The following is a 16,317-nucleotide window of genomic DNA, read 5'->3' as shown; positions in this document are numbered from 1 at the left end:
CTGGAGTGCAACGCTGTGATCTTGGCTCACTGCGACCTCTGCCGCCCTGGCTCAAGCAGTTCTCTTGCCTCAGCCTCCTGAGTAGCTGGGGTTACAGGCTTGAACCACTATGCCCAGCTAATTTTTGTATTTTTAGTAGAAATGGAGTTTCTTCATGTTGACCAGCCTGATCTTGAACTCCTGACCTCAAGTGATGCACTCGGCTTGGCCTCTCGAAGTGCTGGGATGACAGGTGTGAACCTCCGCACCTGGCCTCATTTTCATTTTTTATTTTATTTTATTTTTTTTTAGACCAAGTCTCACTTTGTCGCCCTGGCTGAAGTGCAGTGGCACAGTCTCGACTCACGTCAACGTCTGCCTCCTGGGTTCAAGTGAGTCTCCTGCCTCAGCCTCCAGAGTAGCTGGGATTACAGGCATCTGCCACCATGCCCAGATTATTTTTGTATTTTTAGTAGAGATGGGGTTTCATCGGCCAGGCACGGTGGCTCACGCCTGTAATCCCAGCATTTTGGGAGGCCAAGGCGAGTGGATCACTAGGTCAGGAGTTCAAGACCAGCCTGGCCAAGATGGTGAAACCCCATCTCTACTAAGAATACAAACATTAGCTGGATGTGGTGATAGGCGCCTATAATCCCAGTTCCTCGGGAGGCTAAGGCAGAGAATTGCTTGAACCCGGGAGACGGAGGTTGCAGTGAGCCAAGATTGCGCCCCTGCACTTCAACCTGGGCAACAGTGAGAGACAATATTTCAAAAAAGAAACAACAACGAAAAAAAGATGGGGTTTCACCACGTTGGCCAGGCCAGTCTTTAACTCCTGACTTCAAGTGATCCGCCAGCCTCAGCCTCCAAAGTGCTGAGATTACAGGCGTAAGCCACCATGCCCAGCCCTCATTTTTATTTTTTAGAGTCAGCATCTCCCTCTGTCATCCAGGCTGGAGTGCAGTGGTGCAATCACACCTCACTGCAGCCTTGAACTCCTGGCCTCAAAGAATCCTCCCACCTCGGCCTCCCAAAATGCTGGGGTTCAGACATGAGCCACAGCACCCACTATTTTCTGGGACAATTGGGACAGAGGCTCGATCACAAAGGGTCTCTGGGGAGGAGGAAGGGATGGGTGTCCTTCTGAGACATTTGAGTGTTTACAGCGTGCGTTTACCCTTCACCAGGTGGTCTTGGATTGGTGGGCCACCCTGCGGGCTTATCCTCCTCCCCTTGGATGGTGTCTCCCTGTGTCCCTGTGGGGGCTGTCGTTTACAAGTGGAGCTGGGCTTTCTGGTGCGGTCCAGCCCTGGTCCTGCCTAGCTCACAGTGGGAAGGGGCTGCTGGGAAGATGGGAGCGGGGAAGGAGGCTGGGGACAGGCCTCTTCTGGCCCTGGTGCTCAGAGAATTCACAAGGACCTAGGAAGAAGCCTGGACTTGTTTTGACCTTTGGACCTCAGGAGAACCTCAGCGGAGGCTGGGAGCCTCGAGGGGGACAGCAGAGGCAGGGGAATGCTGGGGCAGCTCTTGACAGCCTCAGGGAGACCCAGGCAGCTGAGTCCTGAGCAGGGCCGCCAGAGGTCCAACAACACCGGAAAATCAGAAAATGAGGCAAAGCAGCCAGGTGCGGTGGTTCACGCCTGTAATCCCAGCACTTTGAGAGGCCGAGGCTGGCAGATCACTTGAGGTCAGGAGTTCGAGACCAGCCTGGCCAACATAGCGAAACCCCATCTCTACTAAAAATACAAAAATTAGCCGGGTGCAGTGGCGGGTGCCTGTTAGCCCAGCTACTCGGGAGGCTGAGGCAGAAGAATCGCTTGAATCTGGGAGGTGAAGGTTGCTGTGAGCCGAGATCGCGCCACTGCACTCCAGCCTGGGTGACAGAATAAGACTGTCTCAAAACAACAACAACAACCAAAAAAAAAAAGGAAAGAAAATGAGGCAAAGAAACCCTGGGCTATCTCTAAGTCTCTAGTCTTTTGAGCCTGAATCCTTCCCTGGCAGCTGTGTCCTGAATTTGAGGAATGCGCCCCTGGGGGCAGGATTGGCCCAGGAGCCTCAGGCTTATCTCAGAACAGTGGAGCTAAGATGAGAGTCCCTGGGACGGAGCGGGGGGCTGTGGTTGCCTGCAGGCTGGAGGAGCATTTTGAGCTGGAAAAGGCACGAAAGCTGGAGGAAAGGCACATGCGAGAGAAGGCCTGAAAAGCAAGGCTTCCCGCCAATTCACACTCACACTTCCAGGCTGGGCCCCTTCGGTGTCTGCAGCCCTTTCTGCCCCTGTCCATGTCACCTCCTTAGAAAGGCCTGCCCTGACCACGCTCTGAGATTCTCCAGTAACCTGCTTCCATTTTCTTTTCTTTTTTTTTTGAGGCAGAGTCTTGCTCTGTCGCCCAGGCTGGAGTGCAGTGGCGTGGAGTAGCTGAGATTACAGGTGCGCGCCACAACAGCCGGCTAATTTTTGTATTTTTAGTAGAGATGGGGTTTCACCATGTTGGCCAGGGTGGCCTAATTTTTGTATTTTTAGTAGAGACGGGATTTCACCATGTTGGCCAGGCTGGTCTCTTGAGCTCCTAACTTCAGGTGATCTGCCTGCCTCGTTCTCCCAAAGTGCTGGGATTATAGGCGTGAGCCACCGCGCCCAGCCCATAATGAAATTTTTTTAAGAGACAGGATCTTGCTCTCTCGCCCAGGCTGGAATGCAGTGGAGTGATCATAGTTTTATTTATTTATTTATTTATTTATTTATTTATTTATTTATTTATTTATCTGAGACAGTCTTCTTGCTCTGTCACCTGGGCTGGAGTGCAGTGGCCCGATCTTGGCTCACTGCAACCTTCGCCTCCCGGGTTCAAGCGATTCTCCTGCCTCAGCCTCAGGAGTAGCTAGGACTACAGGCGCGTGCCACCATGCCCGGCTAATATTTGTATTTTTAGTAGAGACAGGGTTTCACCACGTTGGTCAGGCTTGGTCTCAAACTCCTGACTTCAGGTGATCTACCTGTTTCAGTCTCCCAAAGTGCTGGGATTACAGGCGTGAGCCACCGTGCCTGGCCTAATGTAATATTTTAAAAACGAATGCAAAAGAATTTCTGATGAGCAATATATAAAGACTTTAAATAAGCTGGGCATGGTGGCTTCTGCCTATAGTCCTAGCTACTCAGGAGGCTGAAGTAGGAGGTTCACTTGATCCTGGGAGGTCGAGGCTGCAGTGAGCTAGGATGGCACCAGCCTGGGTGACAGAGTAGACTCCATGTTAAAAAAAAGAGGCTGGGTGCGGTGGCTCATGCCTGTAATCCCAACACTTTGGGAGGCTGAGGCAGGAGGATTCTGGGGTCAGGAGTTCGAGGCCCCACTGGCCAACATGGGGAAACCCCGTCTCTACTGAAAACACAAAAATTAGCTGGGCATGGTGGTGGGCGCCAGTAATCCCAGCTACTCGGGAGGCTGAGGCAGGAGAATCGCTTGATCCCAGGAGGCAGAAGTTGCAGTGAGCTGAGATCGCGCCATTGTACTCCAGCCTGGGTGACAGAGCGCGACTCCATCTCATAAAGAAAAATATTTTAAAACATTTCTAAATGTTGATGTCTGAGTTTTTTTTGGCGTCCCTGTAAATTTTGTTTTCCAGGCGAGAACTTTACTGGCCTCAACCTATTCCGGGTCCCCAAGTGAATGAAACCTAAGTTTGGCCCCGCCCACAGAGCAGCAGGCCACGCCCCTCGACATATCAGCCACGCCCCCCGAAACCAGGCCCCGCCCCCAGGACGCCAGTCGCGCCGTCGCTCTGTGCCTGCAGACCCCCGCCCCGCGCGCTCCTCGCGTCACTTCCGGGGCGGTGGTGAGAACGAGGCTCACTTCCGTCCGTGGGGGGAGCTGCGGCGGTGGCGGTGCAGGAGGCCGGGCAGGGGTGCGGAGGGACCGACGGACGCACGGGCGGGCGGCCGGGAGCCATGGAGCGCGGCCCTGGGGCCCGGGGGCGCCGGCCGGGGTGGTGAGTGCCGGGCAGGGGCGGGGGCGGGCGCGGCCGCGCGGGGTCCCGGGCCGGGCCTCGAGGGCCTGACAGCCCGGTTGGACGTCCCCGAGACGCCTGCAGTCCCAGGGCTTCCGCGGGTCCTGCCCGAGGAGCCCAGAGCAGGGGCGCGGACCGCGGGTGAGCGTCTGTGATTGGGAAAGCCCTGTCCCCATCCATTCAGCCCTCCGGCGTGGGTTGCGCTCCCAGCCTCCTGCGGACGCGGCCCTTGCCTTCGGGGAGCACCCGTCCGAGCCGCGGATTCCGCTCTTTTGCCCCGAAACTGCCCCCAGCCCGACAAACGCTTCGGCCTCTCGCCCCCCAAGGCAGCTCCCAGGGGCCCTCCCGAGCCCTGCTTCCCAACCAGCTCCCAGTCGCTGTTTCCCTTGTCAGGCTTCTTCCTGCCGCCCTGACTCCTGGGCGGGCTTCCCGGCCTCCGCTCGCGTCCGTTCTCCGGGATGCAGCCCTTCTCCTATGTTGTCCATCGCTTGCTCGGGACTTCTTCGTGGCCCCGCCATTTCTCCCAGGATGAAGTGCAAACTCTCGGGGGCGCGACCTCATTCGTCCCAGGCTCTTTCTTAGGACCCTTCTGCTCACTTCTTCCTCCCAGGGTCTGCTCTAGCCAGGAGCCTGCTCTGTCACCTTTGGGGTTTTGCTCCTGCTTGTCCCTCTGTCCCATCCCCCTGTCACCTGGCCCGTTTGTCTGCCCTCTGATATGGCCGCGCCTCCCCCCAGGCGGGTTTCCCACCCTGACTGGTTGAGTGAGGTGCAGTCACCGTCTCCCATATGTAGGTCATCTTCCAGTATTTTGGCTGCTCGGTTGCTTGCTGGTCCTCAGAACACCTCTAGCTTGCAGAGGGGTGCCCAGTTAAGTGCGTGGGAACGGAATTGGTAGGATTCAGGGTGTCAAGGGTGTGTGCCCAGTGAGTGAGGCGTCTGGGTTTGCACTCCCCAGTCCACGCCCATTAGTGACACTAGGGAGGTTCCAGGTACCTGTGGCTGGAGAGGAGAGGAGACTAGACTTTCCCTTCCCTGTCAAAGCTGGCGGACCTTGGGGATTCTTTTCCTCCTGTGCTTCCTCCTTAATTCTGTGCTGCCTACCACCTGCCCATTCCTTTAGTGAGTGGCAGGTCATGGTCCTGCTCTCACAGAGTTTCTGGTTTGGAGGTGGGGGGAGATCTGGCCAAACATGTGAAAAATACAAGCTGTGGAAAGAGCGTGTAAGGGGTCCTGTCCCAGCTTCGAGGACTCAGCGTTGGCAGTGAGGTGCAAAGGGTGGTTGGGATGGGCAAGGCTGTCTAGTGAGGTTGGGGAAGGGAGTTCCCGGCAGAGGAGCAGAGGCAGGAAGGGGCAATTTGGCTTGTCTTGAGGGAGCCAGGGGTGGCAGGGTGTGAGATGAGTGAGTCTGGAGAGGTCGGCCTGAGCCGGAATGCGGACCTGGCAGGCTGTGGGGAGGGCTTTGATCTCTATCCAGGGAATAATGGGAGGCCCCCAGGACACCCCAAGAGGGAAGCGGCTCCATTGCATTTGTGTCGTGAAAGATTGTTTGGCTGCTGGGGGAGAATGTCCTGGAGCAGGTGATCAGCAAGGAGGGAGGCTGTTGCTGTGGCTCTGGTGAAAGGTGATGGAGGCAGGGACCGGGCGGTGGCTGATGGGAGACAGGCAGAGCCACTGGGCTGGTGATGGACCGGCTCAGATCCAGTGGGTGGAAGGAGGTGTCAAGGATAACATCTTTGTTTCTGGCGTGGATAGTGGGGCCCTGGCCACCTTGGTGTGCCCCTTCGTCTCCGGGGTCTCCAGGGGCCTGCTACTGTCCACTGGGCTCTCAGGACCCAGCTGCATGATGCCACCTAAACTGCAGGGCCCTCCAAGTCCCCAGCACCAGCGGGGCAGCACCGGTAGGGCCTGGACCTCTTTGAGAATATGTTGAAAAGCTGACATCAACCTCGACGCTGTGGATGTTGGGCCTGATCATTCTTTGGGGTGGGTCTGTCCTGGGCACTGCAGGGTGCTAAGCAGCCTCCACCCAGTCCCCAGTGGCGACACCCAAAACTGTGTCCAGACATTGACAGGTGTCCCCAGGAGGGAGACTCGCCTCCATCTGAGAAGCAGAACCAGCCTGACAGTCCACCTCCCGGCTGAAAAGTGCTTGCATGTGCGATGTGCCTCCCGCCTGGGAGTCTGGGGGCACTGGGATGCCATCCTTGCCCCACCCTGGCTTTCAGAGCTCTCTCCTCTCCTCCTCGTGTGCCCATGAGTCCGGCTCACAGGAACGTGGGTCTCACATCAGGTCCTGAGGGAGCAGGTGTGTTTCTGGGCCTGAGGCTGCTCCTTGGTGGTGAGGGTGTCCCCACGAGCCGTGTCTGTGGCGCCGGCAGCTGCCTGCATGTCCATCTGTGTCCACATCTGCCTTTGAGCCTCATCTTCCTGGCCCCACGGTTTTCTCATGCTGTGACCCAAAAGCCGAGCATTTCAGGGTGTTCTGCTGAAATTGAGTTGTGAGCGTGTCTCTCTCCTCACTCCAGTCTGAAGGAGAAGCGTGGTCTGTAGATAGAGGTCTCAGACCTTTGTGTTTTCTTCACGTCTGTCTGTTGGCAGGTCCTTACACTATTGTGGTTGCTTTAGCAACTTAGCTGTTGTGGACTTAATGTGTTTCATGACGTTCTGCAGCAAGGAAGAAGGTCCGAGTTTCCACTCTGAATCAGGCACCTTATTCCCCTCCCCCTCACTTGACTTCCTGTGGGGTGTGTGGTGTCTGCGCTTATAGATGAGAACGCTGAGGCCTTAGGAGGGCAAGGGACTCGCCCACAGTCACGGAACCCTAAGTCAGGGGTGGAGAAGGATCCCCTGACGCCAGCCCACCTCCCCTGCCCCTCAGCAGGCCTGGCCCCAGCACAGAGAAGAGCCATTGTTGCTGCTCTGGGGGCCCTAGGAGCCTGGGATGTATCCTGCCTTTGTTTCTAGAGCCTTTGTTTGTTACATTTCCTCTGTCTCCAGACATCGCAGGCCGGTGGGGCCCGGCGCCTGTGCACGCTCACGTAGCGGGGCCTGTTCGGGTCCCTCGTGGGTCCCTTCAGTCCGAGCTCTGTCCTTGCCTCAGCGGCCCGTCACCCATAGGGTGGTAGAGATGGGCCGGGGGAGGGAGTGGGCAGCAGTGCGGACCGAGTCCTGGCGCATGGGGTTTCCCTGGTGCTGGAGCTGGGCGTTTCGGGGGCGTGGGCGGGGCTGGGGTCATATCCCCTGCATGCCCCGCATGCCATGGCTGTACTCACATGGCAAGAGGTGGTGATCGCCAGCTCAGGGAAGGTGGGAGTTCCTTCATCCTGTGGAGAGGGGGCTGAATCGGGGTCCCCTGAACTGTAGGGTGCCGTGCCTGACAGGCCGTGGGGAGGGCCGAGGGGATGGGGACTGACAGGCCCCGGGCCCATGCCGCCCCCTGGCACGGGTGGATGCCCCGCCTCCCGGGGGTGCCCAGCTGGACTGTGGCACCCCCAAAGGACCCCACATGTCACTGTTCCCCCGCAGGGCTTCCCACGGCACGACATGGAGACCTGTGGTTGCGAGGCTCCCTGGGGCTCGGCTTGGACCGCGATGGGGCTGGGCCCTGGCCTCCTAACGGGGCTGCTGTCTGGGGCGGTAGCTGGGGGGGCACTCTCCCCCCTGCCCGCGACTCGGAGCACCCCCACCCCTCCCCTGCCGGGCCAGGCCGGGTGGCGTTGTTGGCGGGGGCCCCGGTGGAGGCCCGGCCCGGGCGGCGCCCGCCATGAACGGGCTGTCGCTGAGTGAGCTCTGCTGCCTCTTCTGCTGCCCGCCCTGCCCCGGCCGCATCGCTGCCAAGCTCGCCTTCCTGCCGCCGGAGGCCACCTACTCCCTGGTGCCTGAGCCCGAGCCGGGGCCTGGTGGGGCCGGGGCCGCCCCCTTGGGGACCCTGCGGGCCTCCTCGGGCGCACCCGGGCGCTGGAAGCTGCACCTGACGGAGCGTGCCGACTTCCAGTACAGCCAGCGCGAGCTGGACACCATCGAGGTCTTCCCCACCAAGAGCGCCCGCGGCAACCGCGTCTCCTGCATGTATGTTCGCTGCGTGCCTGGTGCCAGGTGAGCAGCTGTGGCCCCGCCTGGGCTGGGTCACCCTGTTCTTGGGGCTCCCGTTTCTGCCTGGGGTGCTTGGTGTGGTTGGTGGTGCCCCCGAGGGCCCGAGCCTGCTGTGAAGGGCCATCCAGCCAGCAAGGGTGGTATCCCCCGTCAGGCCGGCCTCGTCCCTCTGGCAATTTTCTCTCGCAGACAAGGACACCAGGCTCAGGGAGGCCATCCCCAGCTGGCATGGGTGGGCAGGCTGGGCGACTCCAACAACCCAGCGCGCCTGGTGGTTGCCTGCTGGGCGAGAGCTGGGGCACAGGGGCCACCCTGGCCTGCGGGTACATCCACCTTCTCGCCAGGTGGGTTTCTGACCAGATCTGAGTCCAGAGGGCGAGCCTTTACCTTCTGGCTGGGCTAGGTGGGGGCCTGGGGGAACTGGAGGAAGCAGTCCATGGCAGGGCCAGCCTGGCCACCTGCTCCTGGCACCACCTGGGGCAGCTCCCGTGCTGGGAAGCAGACAGGCCTTGCAGCACAGCCTTGGGGCTTGGGCAGGGTGGTGGGCCAGGAGGGGCTGCGTGAGTGTGAGCAGAGATTGGCCGCATTTGCTTGTTGGGGGCAGGGGTGGGGTCCAGTTGTCCCCCAACAGTGAGGGCACCATTCTGTGAGGGGAGGGCAGATAGCCCTGCCAGCAGCAGCGTGGGCCCCCCTGGGAAGGTCCTGAAAGGTGGGCCTGTGCGCTCCATCCCCGGGGGTCCAGGTTCTTCCAGGAGGAAGGGCAGCGAAGCCTGCAGTATCTGAGCACACACTGCGAGTCTGCCCTGAGAGAGGATGTGACCGATGGTCCCAGTGTCCCGCTTCACAGATGGGAATCCTGAGGCTCCCTGGCTGGCCTCTGCAGCCCAGGCTGCCTGTCCCCCTGCCAGCTGTCCTGTCCTCTCCCCATGGGGAACCCTCGGAGATGGAGCCGTGCTGTCGTAGCCTCCCCTCTCCATTCACTGGCTTCTGGCCCCCTTGGGAGGGGAGTAAATGAGGCACTGGGCATGGCTGGCCACCGGGGTGGGCTGTCACTACGCATCCTCCTGCCCTGCAGCTGGGCGCTGGGGGCGAGGATGTGAACGGCCCTTCTCGGCCTGTCCCAGGTACACGGTCCTCTTCTCGCACGGCAATGCCGTGGACCTGGGCCAGATGAGCAGCTTCTACATTGGCCTGGGCTCCCGCCTCCACTGCAACATCTTCTCCTACGACTACTCCGGCTACGGTGCCAGCTCGGGCAGGCCTTCCGAGAGGAACCTCTATGCCGATATCGACGCCGCCTGGCAGGCCCTGCGCACCAGGTGAGGGCGACCCTGGGGGCAGCTCAGCCTGGGCACACCCAACAGGGGACCAGGCGGGGGGCCGGGGGGCGGGCTTCCCTGGGAGGAAGGTGGGCGGCCCTGCAGAAGGGGAGCCACAGTGGATGCACAGGGCCAGAGAGCCGGACAGGCGAGCTTGGGTGTGCAGGTGCCACCTCCACATGGCTGAGGTGTGGCCAGGCGGTCCTCCCACACCCTGGCCTGTGGAGCCAGGCTCCCTGGGAACCCCTGGCCTGAGGATGGGAAGGGGCTGAGCTTGTCACAGGGGCGTGGATGCCACCTGGCGGGAGGGAGTGGGTGGTGGTCTGGGGGTCTGTGCACGTGTGGCTGGGAGCCCATCGGCCGAGGCAGCACTTGGGGCCAAGTGAGGCGAGGCTGCTGCATCCAGGTCCGGAGGCCTGGCCCATGAGGCCCTGTGGCTGCGGAGCTTGGCCATCCTGGGGCAGGGCCTACAGGGTAAGGTGCAGACCTGCAGCACACATCCGAGGTCTGGGCCAGCCTCGATTCCAGATCCAGCCCTCCTAGTCATCCACGTCCCCAGCCCTGCGCTTGCCTGGGCCCTTCACCGGTGTTTGAGCACCGCCCGGGCCAGTGCTGCTTTGGACGAGGAGACCCGGGTGGGCCTCTGGTGGCTTTTCCTGCTCGACATCCACTGGGGCTGTCTCGTCCTGGCCCTGCCCAGCCCACTGGTCTGACCTGCTCCCGCAGGGACCAGGCACAGCTCTGAGAAGTCAGAGGCCCTAGGGAGGTGGGGTCGTCGTTGCCTTGGTGATATGCAGGCAGTCCCTGCAGTGGGCCTGGGAGCTGGTCCCCTGGCACCACCCTGGCTCTGGGGGCCTCCCAGCAGTGTGGGACGCTGACACCAATCACCACTTCATGCGACTTCCTTGGCCCCTCCTGTCTCTACTGCCTGGGCCACTGGCAGAGTCACACCCGCCATGGCCAGCTCTGAGCTCTGTCTCAGGCCATCTGTCCTGCTGCCACTTTGTCCTGCAGGAACCTAGGCCCAGAGCTGTGAGGGGGAGGCCAGAGCGTGCCCAGGGCCTCCACTGGGGATGTGTCCTGTTCGTTTGAGTGGTGACGTCCAGGTGGCAGCTGGGGGCTCCTGCCTGTAGCAGGTGGCAGGGCTGGGCTGGCTCAGCACACTACTGACCATGGCTGCCAGGGAGCAGGCCAGGGAGGCCGAGGCAGAGCTGGGGCCACAGGTACAAGCCAGGCAGCATCCTTTGGGGCATGGGTGAGTGGTGAGCTGTGGAGTGCTGCCAGGAGGCTGGGATTCCAGGCCAGGGACGGGGACAGCCCTGCTGGTGGAGTCCGAATGCCAGGCAGAGGGGACGCACACCTGCCCATGCTCCTGCCTTGCAAGAGGGCATCTGCCTGGGATCAGAGCCTAGAGCGTGTGGGAGGAGAGTTGTGGGGTCCCGGCATGGGCAGGGTGGCAGGTGGGTCCCGCCTGCTTGGGACTGGGCACGAGGAGGCCTTGTAACTGGTGCTGGATCAGCTGGGTCAGGGGCCACACACCAATGACCTGGGGGTGGGGGTGGCCCTGGGTGGGAGCTGGTGGTGCTGAGGTGGCCGAGGACTTGTCCACTCCCAAGGGAAGGTGCTGGTGGGAGGGGGTGCCACCTCCGCAGCCACCACCCTCGATGCTGACCTGGGTTGCACTGGCATCTCATTGGGCGTGGGGACTCCGAGAGTCCAAAATTGGGTGGAGACATTTGGGGACACAGCTGCCTGAATTCCTCATGGCCAAGGGGGTGGGCAAGGGCTGCAGGGAGGAAGAGTGTCCGCTGTCCTGGCCAGTGCACCAGGAACGGCTTTCTAACCCGGGCAGGAAGGCGTGAAGCATTCAGGATGTGGGGGCCACACAGTTCCCAGTGTGCACCTAGGGGTGACCAGGAGGAGGAGAGGCGCCAGGGCCTCCCCTACCCCCGCCCCAGGGGCACTCCGTAGGCGGGATCCCTGCAGATCCTAGCTGGGAAACGCCAGTGACGGCAGCGCAGGGAACGGGGCGGGGCCGCTGGCTTCGCCCACTGCCGCGGTGTTGGGGGCTGGGGGTGGCCCTCGGGACTGGTGTGGAGCCTGGGCCTGACCCACTGACTTGGCTGAGTGGGGAGACTGGAGGGTCGCATCCGGAGCTGGGCCCGGGGACGCCCGCTGGTGGGAAGGGTGCGCGCGCGTCGGAGGCCGCGGCTGACCCTGCTCCGGCGCCGCCAGGTACGGCATCAGCCCGGACAGCATCATCCTGTACGGGCAGAGCATCGGCACGGTGCCCACCGTGGACCTGGCCTCGCGCTACGAGTGTGCCGCGGTGGTGCTGCACTCGCCGCTCACCTCGGGCATGCGCGTCGCCTTCCCCGACACCAAGAAGACCTACTGCTTCGACGCCTTCCCTAAGTGAGCAGCCCGGGCGGGGACGGGGGCGGGGCGGGGCCCGGGCCGGGCGCGAAGTCTCACCCGCTCCACGCCCCTGCCGCAGCATCGAGAAGGTGTCCAAGATCACGTCGCCCGTGCTCATCATCCACGGCACGGAGGACGAGGTGATCGACTTCTCGCACGGGCTGGCGCTCTACGAGCGCTGCCCCAAGGCGGTGGAGCCGCTGTGGGTGGAGGGCGCCGGGCACAACGACATCGAGCTCTACAGCCAGTACCTGGAGCGCCTGCGTCGCTTCATCTCCCAGGAGCTGCCCAGCCAGCGCGCCTAGCGGCGGCCCCAACCGGCCGGACCTCAGCAATAAGGCGGCCCCCGGACCTCACCCCGCGCCGGCCCCCCAGGGGCTGCATGTGGACCCCCCGGGCGGCCCAGGGGACCCCGCCCCGACCCAGGGGCTGTGGACGATGTACAGGCAACAGAGCTACGCACTCCTTTCCTTTTGGAAGCAAGAAGAAAATACGTGAAAACGGAAATTAAAGATTTAAAATTTTAGGGCTGCTCTCCTTCCTTTCATGGCTCTACTCACTCGAGCGTTCAGCGAGCTCGAAAGGGGGCCGGGGTTCCCAGGTTTCGTCCCTGAGTCCCTAGGAGAGGTCGGCACGGACCCCCTTACAGGTTTTACTCTGCGGAAGCGGGGTGGGTCTCTGTCTAGTCCGGGGAGCCCTTAGGGAGCTGGTTGCCTGGGCGATGATGGGTGGGGGAGCGTTTGAGCCCAGGACCCCTGCCTGCTTCCTAGGGAGGCTGGTGAGCCCTGCTGGGTGGGCGCGATGAGGACGCCAGGCGTGGGGGCCCTGCTGCCATCGCGGGACTGCCCCCTCGACAGCTTCCCGTCAGTCCTACTGCAGAGGGGCCAGGACAGCGCACTCTGGGTCCTGAGGTGCCGCGCTTGACGGACCCCAGAGCTCGGGCAGGCCGCTTCCTTCGTAGATGGCGAAGCTGGGGTCCAGCAGAGGGCGGTGGCAGGTGCTTGGGTCCCGAGGGTCTCCCCTGGAAGAGGGAGCCGACACTGGAGCTGGGATCACGAGAAGAGTTCCTACGATCTCTAGGGCAGAAGGCTTAGGACCGGGAGGACTCGGGAACCGGTGGCCTGTTGTCCACCTTAGGGTTGGGCAGGGTTCACCCTGTGTCGCGCGACCAGGCGGTGGCGAGGCCGGGACCCCAAGCTGCATCCAGCTAGCTCTAGTCCGCGGCCCCTTTAAGGGGGGGGCGGTGCTTCAGTCTGGGCGCGAGAAGGCGCTGCGTCTCGTATGGGGCCGCAGCACGGACGGAAGCGGAAGTGGCGGCGTGCGTGCGGAAGTGGAGACGGCGGCGGCGGTGGCTGGCGTCAGGCTGTGGACGAAGAGGCGGCCTCGGTGGTAAGTGGCGGCCGCTGGGACCCAGCCAGGTACCGGTCCGGCTCGGCCCTGCCCCTTTCCGGCCGCTCTCACTCCTTCCCTCGACCTCGAGTTCCTCGTGGGCGCGTGGGGGCCGCCGCGGGGTCGGGGCTGCGAGGCAGCTCCCGCCGTTCCGTGGTAAGCGGTGCTACGGGACGTTCGGAAGGAAACCTCGCTAGAGCAGGGGACGCCTGGGCTCCTGGCTGACCACGGGGCCTTTGCACGGCCAGGGCTTTGCGACCGCAGTGTCTTCCTTCTGTCCCCGGTCGTGCGTCGTGCCCCCCAGCGCGGCTCACGTTTCGGAACACGTCTGCCTTTCATGCCTCCCGAAGAGCCTCCCCGCATCCCGTGCCCCCTGCTCGCTGCTGCCGCTGACCCTTGGGCGCTGCGCTGGTCCAGAGCGTGTTGTCCTCTGAAGCCGTCAGAACCTGAGCTCCCTGCGAGCTGGGACTCCGCCGTGTCTTCATTGCCTCCGGTGCAAAGCAACTGCTTGCAAGAGAACAAAAGTGTGTTCAGGTGCACAGAGTAGAAAATTCAAGGAGCCTGAAAGGGTATTTGGTGAAGACTTGATGTGTTTTTCCCAGTCCTAACCTCCAAGGCTCAGTTCTCCCCTGGGGCAGAGGGAAACCCGTTTCTTACGTGTCTACCAAGAAAGTCTATGCAGGAACATCTACGTGCGTTTCTGCAAAAGGTCAGTTACTTTAATTGGGGCCCTTATACTTAACGTAGCTCGGAGAGCGCCCCATGCATTCAGATACAGGTGGGATTCATCCGGAAACGGAGTTTTATAGCACCAGAATTTATCCCCTTTCCTGTAGAAATTTAGGGTTTTTGCTGTCTTTTATAACGAACAATGCTAGCTTGAGTATTCCTTGTACAAACCGTTTTTTGCCCAAGTCGGCCTATTTTCTTAGGTTAAATTCCTTGGTGCAGAAGTGCGAGGGCCCCTAAAGGGGTGGTACCAAATTGCCCTCCCCCACCAGCATAAGAGGGGGCCGGTGACACCCTTGCCCAAGCTGGATTTGGCAGACCTGGTAGGCGTGAGATAGTTTTCACTGTAGCGTTGTGTTTCCTGTAAGTATCGTCGAACGTCGTAATGTTACTGTTACATCTATGTTACGTTGATCATTGTTACCACTGACAGTCGTTTCGAGATTGGAAAATATGTTTATTATAAACGTTTGACTATTTAAAAGCCATTTGTATTTTATCTTCTTGGCTCGTTTTTCTGTTGGGTGGATGGTGGTGGTTTCTAGCTGCACTTTACAGATTAAGGAAATTCGCTTTCTGTCTAGTAGAAGTGTTTTTTTTTTTTTTTTGGACTCTGACACATTTATTGCTGAATACCATTTCTCGGCTGACCCGGAAGTGTTTCTTTTTTCTATCTGTCATTAGTCTTTGACTTTGTGGGTATTTTTTTCTTTAAGCCAAGCATCTAAAATTGTTACTGGTCATTAGTTTTTTTCTCTTTACGGCTCCTGCATTTTTGTGTCATCTCAGGAATATCTTCTCCGCTGTAAGATCATAAAACATTTGAGATTTTCTTCTAGAAATGTAGTGGGGTTTTTTTCCCCCCATATATTTAAATGCTTATGTCTAATTTTAGAAAGTATTCCTGGTAAGGAGTAAGGTAGGAAGCAAAACTTTTTTTCCACAAATTGTCCCAACTTTATTTCCCAAAAAAGCATTCTTTTCCCCACTGAAGTGCTGTCTTCATGGCAAGTAGATTTGGGTCTGTTCCCTAGACTCTTATCCCAGTTTTCCAGAACCCCATTGTCTTCCTGACCTCGTGTCCGGAGGCCCCGCCTCCTTGCATTATTTTGCACGTTTCTTTTTTCTCCTGAACAGCAGGCAAGTTTATCTGGTTCTCCCACCGTGATCTTCTTTGAAAACATTGAGATTGCTTAGATTCTTAGATTTACAGATCAAACTGAGATAAAATTCTCATCTTAAAATAGTTGACGACTTCATCTGATCCATGTGGTACTAGTTCCACAAGACACTGTGGTGAAGAGGATTTTGGAAATCGAAGTATTTGGGGCCGCCCCTCCCTCCCTGCGGGCTGTGGATACTCACGGTGCGCGATGCTGGCCTTGGTTTCAGGCAGCCCCATTCTCAAGCTGCTGCGAACTCAGCACCGAGGCTTCGGCAGGGCGCCCAGACGCCTTCAGCGTACACGTCTGTGTTCCCTCTGCCTGTCCCTCTCACATGGGGTAAACTGAGTCCGGGCCTTCAGGCTCCAGGCTGTCAGGCCAACTTCCACCCTCGGCCTCTCCCCACCACCCCCTGCTCTTGGGACCCGGGAGGACCCCGCAGGGGTGGCGACAGGGGAGGCCAGCACTCTATTCCAGGATGCGCGCTCTCCCCACCTCCCACTTGGTATGGCCCGGGGCCAGGCCACCTGGGAGTAGGGCCAACTTCCCGTTCTCCATTTTGTGGATTTTCCAGGACACACTTGTTCAAGCCCTGCAGCAGCGTTCTCCTGGGTAGGGCGCCTGGGGGCTGAGTCTCTGGTCCACCCTGTGTCACCTGCTCCTGGTACACCCCAGCACGGGGCCCTGGGTGACGGGACAGACACCAGCCAGGTGACCCTGTGGCCTAGGCCCACTCTGGTACCCGGAGCCCGGGGGGAGGGCAGACCCTGCCCAGGGCCAGTGGCTGGAGCATGGCTGTGGGTGTGGCAGAGGCTTGCCTGAGATGTGGGCTAGGCCCTTCCAGTGGGTCAGCTCTGGGGCGGTGCCCAGGGCTGTGCACCCTCAAGCTGCTCCCCAGGGGACCAGTGGCCTGTCAGCCCCGACTGGCATTCATGGGGTCCCAGCATGTGTGTGTGGGCGGCTGACCAAGCTCTTATGATGCTGTGGCTGCATTCATCCGTCGTCCCATTAATGCCAGGCTGGTGGGACCCACCCGGCTGGCTCTGTTCTGCATGACCTGAGGGCCCTCTGGGGTTCTGGAAGAGGATGGAGACCATCCCTGCTTGGCTGTGATTCTGTCCTCTTGGCCTGTGGTGGCCGTGACCTGAGGTGGGGCCTCTGGGAGCAGGCGCCTCCTCTTTCCTCCCCTATGGCAGGCACCTGCCTGTCCACCTCTGAGTCCG

General features: G+C 60.3%; 1 protein-coding gene and 1 long non-coding RNA gene across 2 annotated transcripts; both read left to right on the top strand.

Moving 5' to 3' along the window:
• Positions 1-7,598: 7,598 nt before the first annotated feature.
• ABHD17A (abhydrolase domain containing 17A, depalmitoylase) lies at positions 7,599-12,339 on the top strand. Its single transcript, XM_054673272.2, is given in 6 exon segments — positions 7,599-8,079; positions 8,266-8,338; positions 8,341-8,420; positions 9,201-9,395; positions 11,631-11,810; positions 11,893-12,339. Coding segments are annotated over 6 exon segments (1,086 nt in total). The 5' UTR covers positions 7,599-7,747; the 3' UTR covers positions 12,119-12,339.
• A 786-nt stretch (positions 12,340-13,125) lies between these two features.
• LOC134809028 (uncharacterized) lies at positions 13,126-14,430 on the top strand. The gene is made up of 2 exons (XR_010153510.1): positions 13,126-13,202; positions 13,451-14,430. It is a non-coding gene; the product is annotated as an uncharacterized LOC134809028 (long non-coding RNA).
• Positions 14,431-16,317: the final 1,887 nt, after the last annotated feature.

This window comes from Pan troglodytes, chromosome 20, assembly GCF_028858775.2.
Source record: "Pan troglodytes isolate AG18354 chromosome 20, NHGRI_mPanTro3-v2.0_pri, whole genome shotgun sequence".
NCBI lineage: Eukaryota > Metazoa > Chordata > Mammalia > Primates > Hominidae > Pan > Pan troglodytes.
This window is presented reverse-complemented; position numbering and strand designations above follow the sequence as displayed.